Consider the following 9,515-nt stretch of genomic DNA (forward strand, 5'->3'; position numbering starts at 1 on the left):
ACTTCATTCCTGATGAAGGTTATTTCATAACCGAAACGTTGAATTAAAATATTTTTCTAGTGAAAAGCAGTGATTGAGTGTGAGCCAGTGTTGCTCACAAACCAAACGTTTACATGTACGTAAAAGTGTAATCGTACTGTCTTCGGAGGACATGACATGATTTAACTATAAGTACATGACATTGTGCACATGTACCATGAAGAATGCACATATTACTCAACACGATAATACCGGATGTATGTTGAGTTATTGAGTCCACGTCGATTGTTCAAGACATAGTGTATGACATTATGCACCATGGCATGCTATTAGAAACCAAACAAACAACCGACCCACCCTGTAACATGGTAGTGGTGATGAGCGAAACCACCCGAAACAACGAACAAGAGAACTTGTCAAAAAGTTCAAAGCCCTGCCTATCCTTTTTGCCTCCGCCATCATTTGGGTTAATTCAAACCGATAGAAACGTCTTTGCAATGGCTGCATGTTTTTCGTGTTTTAGAGTCGTTACTTTCAGTTTGACTTCCATGCATGAAAACCTTGTTTTACACGGGCGTACGGTGTGAAACTCCTGAGTACCGCACGAGCACAAACCCACAGCTGAGTCAATTCAAAGGTGCCAGACAAAACCTTTGGCTGAAACGGCTCTAGACGGTGCAATACAGTTGATATGAAGAATTGAATGAATGACAACAACGCGTATGGTATCATGATATACGGATCATCCAAAGCCCAAAACAGGAGCAAACAAAAATAATTGAGTTTTATCAACAACATTAGCACAGCAGCGGAAACAGAGTCACGCTAAAAAGGCTAGCAGCAACATCAGCAGCAGAGACGATCACCTGTATTTACACAGCTTTACATTCAGTACGAAGAAATGTTTCACTCCTAGGTGACTTGGCAATGAAAAAGAGAGTGGGTCGCACACACATCCACACAACATTAGTTTTTTTAATTTTTTCACCGGTGTGAGGGAACGATACAACGGGGAAGAGAGAGATTGGGCGTAAAGTTGCCAAGTCTTCAGACTTGGGGCTATGCAGCAGCAGTTCCAGCGCGAATGATATAGAATAGAGCTGGGGACTTTTAAATGCCAAATCCACACATGCCCACACCATTACACCCACATACACCCACACTCTCTCTCCCTTTTCTCACATACACATACACATACACTAAATATACACTACATTGGCAATAGCATGCCAGTCCAGACCAGTGCACAACGCAGCATATGTTGTCCTTTTGGGACTAGACGATGTTTTGGATACTGAGCCGAAGTTATCCACGAGGAATGTCCGCTTGACCAATCATGCCAGTACCCTGCTCTGGTTCTGGAACCACATCTGGAGCCAGATGCTGATGGTACTGGTGCTGCTGGCCTTGTGGCTGCTGCTGCAAATGATGTTCCTCCTGCGGCTGCCGTACGTTTACCGTGGATTAGACACCCATGGAATAATTATGATGCTGTGTCGCGGCGGCGGCGGCGGCGGCGCCCATCGATGCAGCAGTCCCATTAAAAGGTCTAGCGGAGGCTGCACTACTAGCCGGCGGAGTTGCTGTGGCAGAGAACTGGCTGGCTGTACTCAGTGCGGGCAGTGATGCCAAGCTCACCATGTTTGTAGCCAAAGGCGTACCACCGAGACCTGGTGAGTGTCCGTGCTGCACTCCTAATGCTTCGCTTGACTCTAGCAATTTGTGAACTTTTTTCATATGGCGAAGCCTTTGGTCAGACCGGGCAAACTCCCTAGGGCAATGCGGACAATGATAAGGCTTCTCCCCGGTATGTGTGCGGAAGTGTGTCGTGAGGTTGTCCTTCCTTGAAAACCATGTATTGCAAATTTCGCATTGAAACCGCTTTTCGCCTGTATGCGTACGTGTGTGGCGGTTCAGCTCGTCTTCGCGTGGGAAGCGGCGACTGCAGCCTTCATGACCACACGCAAAGGGCCGCTTCTTCATTAGTGGTGACGTAGGAAGCAGTGATGACGTCACGACGTTAACACCTCCATTCATCCCTTGCTCGTGATTGTGGGGAGTTTGTATATGGTCAGGACCTAGCAGTGATGGTGGCCCGGTGGAATCGGAACCATGAGCATTCACATTTCCCGGTATTCCTTCATGACCACACGCAAAAGGCCGCTCCTTCATTGGTAGTGACGTAGCATGCAGTGATGACGTCACGACGTTAACACCTCCATTCATCCCTTGCTCGTGATTGCGGGGAGTTTGCATATGGTCAGGTCCTGGCAGTGATGGTGGCCCGGTGGAATCGGAACCATGTGCATTCACATTCGCTGGAATACCAGGAAACGGATGGTCTGAGACGGTACCTTGCTCCTGCTGTTGTTTGTCCGCAGTGGCAGACTCAGCATGAGCACTGCCGGAAGAAGTCATGTTGGAAGCTGTTGAGCTTACTGGCACTTGATCAACTGCTGGGCTAGTCATTTCACTTCCCGGACTTTCGGCTTGTAGCCATTCGTCTAGCAAATCCATCACTGGCATCAGCTCTTCATCCCCTGCAGCCAAGCCCAGGTCTCCATGCCCCGCTAGTGTACCCCAGGCGTTTGGAGCGTGGGCTAGTAATGCCTCCATCTCCTGCATAATATTACTGTCAGGCGGGAATGAAATAGGCACGGCAGTACAACCCAGCGAAATGTTCAAGTCCTGCATATTATCGTAACCAGTCGGCGCATCGGAGATTTCCACATTGTTGCTTGCCTCTTCTATCGGGCCCTGAGCTTCATAGCCTTGTATGGTTGGTTTGGACAATCGCATCTTTTGTTGATGAGTTGTACTAGCCTGTAAGGAACCATGAAAAAATACAATCATAATAATTAAAAAGTCAGTTAATATAATAATATTACGAAGTAGTGGTTGCGACTTCGGCGATGATTTGTAAGAAAGGGTTTGCTCCCCTCACCGGAGCTCGCGCTATTCCGCCACCGTCCAGGAGCGACACTGACTCACGCTGCTATCTGGTGTTCACGAGGTGTTTGTCGCGCTGGAAACGGAGCGTCTCTGTAAGTTTGTATCCCTGGTGATGGTTGTGCCTGGACAGCGCTATAAGTGGTGCTCTTCAGGCACAATCCTCCTCAGCCTACTCAAGCTCAACTGATGAGGGGTGAATTCCCCGAAACACTGTGTATTGAGCAGGGAGTGGTGCTTTCTTGCAGGTTTGCCGAGTCGAAGGTTCGATGGACTTCTCGTGTGCTCTGGAAGGCAGTCGTGAGTCAGTCAAGTGTCAAGTACAGTCGGCGGAATAGCGCGAGCTCCGGTGTGGGGAGCAAACCCTTTCTTATAATAATAATATTATTATTATTATGTTTTTTAATGTAAACTAGAAGGAGAAAACAGAAGAAAACTGTAATTATTTATAGGCAACTATTTTGTTGCCCAGGCGGCGGTTTTTGTAAATGAGGTGAACATTGAACTTATACTTGCGGAGTAAATGCTTGGATCAAAGGAGGTGGTGTGTAAATTAACTGCATTCTACTCTATTCTATCCCTCTAACCTAGGGCCCTAGGCTCTATAGACTAGTAATGGACGTGCGCTGCCTGTCTTCAACTTGGAAGTACACATCATGCTACCTACCACTGCGGCTTTGCCTTTTGATCTTTGGTCTCAATGTCATACAGCGAGGCACAGGTGTTGGGCTGGGTTCAGCACTTTTCCCCCTTGTTCCTCTCTAGCGGCTAGGCATCAGCGGGTAATGCTAGCATTAAAACTAGCATAACTATGTCGTGTACAGATTTGACCTTTGGCTACGAGTTGGTTGGTTGGTTGGATTTATTTAAAGTCGTACAACAAACAGGCATATCTGCCTCCTTATATGAAGACGACTTCTGGCAGTAGCCATTGGCGGACTATGCTCGGCCAATCGTCAAATTATGCTTTTGATTATGCCACAATTATGCCAACAAATATGCTGAATTATGCTCGGTTCCTCTATGTATTCACGCTGTACATAGAGGATTGAGAAACCACGCATACACACACGGCCATGCCCTTAGCATAATTTTTGTCAAAACCGAATGATTATCCACCATGGTTGGTTAACACCCACATCTCCCGTACTGGCTGATTTTCTTCTCATGCCATGAGGTGTTGTCTATAATAATAATAATAATAATAATAATAATTATGCCGACCTTACACGTTGGAATCCGAATATTATGCTGGAGCATCATTTTTTGACCAAATCCCAAGATTAAGCCAAATATTATGCCGGCATAATCCGCCAAGGGCTATGATCCGCCAATGGCTATGACAAGGAGTCGTAACTGGAGTATTTAAAAAAAAATATCTGCAGGCTTTCTGACAAAGCTGTATTGTGCCCCTAAGCATAATTTTTGTCTAAACCGAAAGATTATGCCGACCTTACACGTTGGAATCCGCATATTATGCCGGAGCATAATATTTTGACGAAATCCCAAGATTATGCCAAATATTATGCCGGCATAATCCGCCAAGGGCTATCTGGCAGTAAAATATGAAAAAAGAAAAAGAGAAAAAAGAAAAGAAAAGATAATATCAAGAATGTATAGACTGAGCATACAGCTAGCCGGAGAGTGACTGGACACGGTCAAATATTCCCCTGGAAATTGCTGCACGCGATGGTGGACGCTGCCACGAGGTGTCAATGTGGAACTTCCACCGGAATATTATGCCGGAGCATAATATTTTGACGAAATCCCAAGATTATGCCAAATATTATGCCGGCATAATCCGCCAAGGGCTATCTGGCAGTAAAATATGAAAAAAGAAAAAGAGAAAAAAAGAAAAGAAAAGATAATATCAAGAATGTATAGACTGAGCATACAGCTAGCCGGAGAGTGACTGGACACGGTCAAATATTCCCCTGGAAATTGCTGCACGCGATGGTGGACGCTGCCACGAGGTGTCAATGTGGAACTTCCACCGGCAATTCGCCCACGCTTAGCGACGGACTCTTTCCCACTTCTCTGGAAAGATCGTTTTCGGGAAATCGCTACTCTGGCTGGTTCGGGAAGACGTTCACACGCTGTCCTGACCTCGTCCTCTTCGGACTCTGATTCTGAGGCGTCTTCATCGTCAAACTCGGAATCAAAGTGATCATCGCTACTGCTTACTAGATCAACAATGTCTCCGGCTGCTTGGTCGGACATAGCCATGACGTGTGTTCTTCATCAGCAAAGGGTGGTGGAAACAAAACGCTCCCATTCTCACCGCCTTCTCATGTACACCCATCACAAGTTTTTTTCCCAACGCTTGTGCCCAGACTCCCAGCCAGAGTCATAGATCTACTACAAGTTCAAGTAGTAGAGGGAAGATTTGAAGTGAACCAGTGTTTTCGGATGCGAGCACACTTGAAAATCCCATGTTTTGCAAGAATATGCTAGTTTTCGCAAGAATATGCTAGTTTTCTGCAAAACCTGCTGATTATGCTAGTGCAATGCTAGTTTCCAGAAAGTGCTAAATATGCTAGATATAATGCTAGCATTATCCGCTGGGGCCTACTCGCAAACCGTGGCACTATGCCGGAATTTTGAGTTTTTCCGGCCTGGAAAGCCTGTCAGTGAAGCGCAAGAATTTTTAAATCATGTCCAGAGGGCCAGCATAGTGGCAGGAGTGTGTGGTGCAAATTTCACTCAAATCCATTGAGAGACACCAAAGTTATGGTCAATTGAATGCCGTATGAAATTTAAGACCACGCTGCTACCCTTAAGTAGCTACCCAGGCCAACAGAACAAAAGGAAACAAAAAAGGTGAGTAGGAGAGTGCATGCAGGCCAGCTTGGATAAGGTTGTACAGTCGTCGCCAAAAAAATCCGGCCAATGCCAAGTATACGCGTACATAGGTATGGTAGGTAGATCTACGCGGTACTTCATCGCGGGTTCATGCACTGGGGAGTGGAGTGGCACATGCACTAGACTCAGTATTAGTCTAGGCCATTGTACTGCCACTGCCACTGGCACTGGACAGCACCGAACAGTCTGCGCCGCACTCTGCCTGCTGCAGTCGGGTTGAGCACTGCGCCGAGCCTGAGTCTGACTCTGAGTGAGTGTAGAAGGCGACGGTTTCAAATAGGACATACCGGTAGGTTACCGGACCGGACTCAATATTCACTTTCTCTCTTGGTATTTTGATTAGAAAACATATGTCACAGTGAGACTACGATGTGTTATAACTTATACTCCGAGCCAAAATTTCATGGCTCTGCGATGACCAGAAGCGCCACACCAAGCAGGTGAGTTTTTGACGTGTTGCTCCGCACTGCGACTTGAGTTTTACGACTTTCGAAAAATCAACTTCTTGTCGCAGGTAAACAGCGGCTCGCCTCTCGCCAATAAAGCACCGCATACCAATCAAAACTAATGGAGAAGCACACACAAGGCTGATTGTTACTCTGTACTGGCCGTCGTGGAGCGATAGCATTTACCTAATTTCAGACTAATAGAGTGAATTTGACGTGCACTCTAAAACCTTGCCGATTTGGAGCCACCTCTGATTTGAAGCGAAAAATTGGGCAACGTGGAGGCAATGGGTCAACACAAAGGAGTGGCTCAGTTCGATTGACTCTGGCCTCAGAGCAAACTTCAACATGCCAGTTTCCTTCCACAAACATATTTCGAGTGAACAATCAACGCTGATGATAGGTTTGCATGGTTTGGGCCTAGACAAATTTGGCTGACCTGTCAAGCCGTTGTCGCCTCTACATGGTGTATGCGGGCCTAGCCTGTCAGCATGTGAACAGTGAAGTAACTGCAGACCCGGTCTACCATAGTCTACCAGTACCACTACCACTAAGTATGAAGTATGATACAGTGCATGCAGCCCAGTACAGCTACCGGTAGCTAGCATTGCATTTGGCCGGATTTTTTTGGCGACGACTGTAGAAGGTACGGGAGGAGATGCCTAACACTAGAAACAGTACTGTGCCCCACTATCGCACATTCTGACTGTTCATCATCTTGTTACAGTCGTGAAGAGATGCTGCATAACTCGTCCTCGTGTATTTTATTCTCTCTTTTTTTACATTTATTCCTGACTCCGTATCCGAGTTTTTCAAGGATTACCGTTACCCAGAGGCTCTACGCCTGTCGAAGGGATTTCCTACTTGAGATATTTCATGATTCGGGAAAGACCACAAGAGTACAAAGAAAGAAAAGAAAAGAAGAGGACACAGCAATTGCGCAAGTCAAGGTGTTGTCATGCCATCCGTGTAGTGAGTGTGTCGTCATGCCATCCGTGTAGTGAGTGTGTCATCGAAAATGCTGGAAGAGTGATTTAATTCCTAGTATAATATTTATTAGTTCCGTAGCTACATGTATGCATAAGTCTTTACCAATAGTACTGTAGTAGCGTTTGGCTCTGGCCAGTGTCCACAGCGCATTATTGCCTACCTATGCGTGCCTATACGTTGATATGCGCGACCATGCGTGTTCCAAGCATGTTCGCATGTCACGTTTCAGGGCCGAAACTCGAGTACTCCAAAGTGCCAGCAGGCGTGGTCTAGCTACTGTACTAAGTGACGGAGTTGTCGGCAGTATGACGTCATGTACATGTACAACAATGTAGTGGGTAGCCATGGCAACTAACTCGTTTGTTGTTGATGACGTTGTCACGTAAACTACAGTGCTGGCAACTGAAATCCGACCCCCTAGCGCCTCGTACGAATCGCTAACGGGCGTAGCGCACCGCTAGAGGGTCGGATTTCAGTTGCCAGCACTGTAGTACGATTACAGTTAAACCTGTAACTAAAGACCACGTGACTAGCGACCAGCCTGGTACTACCGACCACTTGGCCAGGCACGGACGGTCTCACATTCAAAATGCACTGTGACTAGCGACTACCTGCTGAACGCGACCAGCGACCGCCTTTTCTTGTCCCAAAGACGATTTTTGACCCGTGACTAGCGACCGCGATGTAGGAAATAAAATGTTGCTCGAAGCTCCTTCTTCAAATTTTGCTGATTTTCCATGGTCCTGAAAGGAATCTTTCGGTATACAGCTGAAAAAATGAACGCAGGCCATTTTGACTGTGGAGTCGGTGTGGACTGCACTACACCTGTGAGAATTCCAAGCGCTGTCAAGAATAAACATGATAGGAAACGTCTTGGAGAACGCATCGAAAGCGCTCTCAGCTCGATGTTACTACTCGGAGGAGAAGCGAAGACTGAGCGGCTTTGTCACCCCAGTCATACAAATGAATCGACGATGGCGTCAAGGAATCCAGAAACAAAGCAGCACCGCAAGGTCCTGATGCTGAAGGATTGCGTTCGAACAATCGAGAAGTCAAAACAAGGATAGTCGGTACGATTGATCGGATGAACAAATTTGAAGCCCAGCGCAAACCGAAACTTCTACAGGGAACGTTTGACTCCTGGCTTCAGAAGCAGCAGCTGAATTTGACGTCTGCAAATTTTTTATATTCTCTCTCTCTCTCTTTTGCCTCTCTCCATCTCTCCGTTTTTCTCTCCAAGTGTTGATTGACCTGAAATAAGAACGGCATTGCGCAAGTCCTGGGGAATTGTACTAGCTGCATTTTGATTTGCATATCATATACTGGGATCCCTATATGGTCGCACGGTGCAAACCTCTAACTAAAGACCACCTACTACTAAAGACCGCTTTTGCCGGCACCAAGAGGTGGTCGGTAGTCACAGGTTTTACTGGATTACTATAGCCGAACCGATATGTATAGAAAAGGGTGGTTTACGAAAAGGAATTTGAGAATACGATCAATATAAGGGGTATAATATTACTATAGCCGACAACCCTATAGCCGATCCGCACTGTACTGGGCAAAAAAACTTGAATTTCATCTACAAACCTGAACAACTACAAGTGCCTCAATTTGATCACGCAGTTTTTTATTAGTTACGTACATATCACTTGAAAACACCGCCATTCCAGCAACAGGCTCTCAGCTGCACCAAATAAATAACTTTGCCAATATTTCGCCCATTGGGCATCATCAGGGCATTGCAGCTGAGAGCCTGTTGCCGGAATGGCGGTGTGTTTCAAGTGCAAGAAATACGCTGCAATGGAGTTTGGGAATTCTGAAGAAACGTTACGTACATACCTTCCAAAAATTAAAGAAAACAAGCTGGAGTAACGTCTTACCTCCGGTGTCAACTGGTATCAAGTGGAGTTTATCCTAGGGTAAACGCGCAGATGTCCAACTGCCGATTTCCAACTGCCGAAGATAATTTTCTCTTCACAAAGAACAACATTGTACCTCAAAGAAATTTCTTCACCTTTTCAACTGAACTACTTGGTAGGAATGAGCACAGAAAATTCTACACAGCTACTATTTACATTGAGCAATGTCTGGCCTCGAGAGTGAGGAACTACGTGACATGCGATGGAGGTAGTAACAATGTGTGGGAATATAGTGGCAGCGGATTAAAAAAACAGCCAACCATTAGATTACGAGAATAGCCTAAGTGGGTATCTACATGTACATGTAGTTAACCGTGGGTTGTGGGGGTGGGGGGGGGGGGGGGCGGCGAGGTCATCGAGAGTGGGA

General features: G+C 46.3%; 1 protein-coding gene across 1 annotated transcript; it reads right to left on the reverse strand.

Moving 5' to 3' along the window:
• Positions 1-609: 609 nt before the first annotated feature.
• On the reverse strand, positions 610-9,289 carry LOC135818219 (early growth response protein 2b-like). The gene is made up of 2 exons (XM_065331576.1): positions 9,110-9,289; positions 610-2,802 (listed from the first exon to the last, which is right to left on the reverse strand). Exon 2 carries the CDS (start codon positions 2,776-2,778, stop codon positions 1,444-1,446), a length of 1,335 nt encoding a protein of 444 aa, XP_065187648.1. The 5' UTR covers positions 2,779-2,802; positions 9,110-9,289; the 3' UTR covers positions 610-1,443.
• Between the last annotated feature and the right edge of the window lie 226 nt (positions 9,290-9,515).

Source organism: Sycon ciliatum, chromosome 5 (assembly GCF_964019385.1).
Source record: "Sycon ciliatum chromosome 5, ocSycCili1.1, whole genome shotgun sequence".
NCBI classification, from domain to species: Eukaryota; Metazoa; Porifera; class Calcarea; order Leucosolenida; family Sycettidae; genus Sycon; species Sycon ciliatum.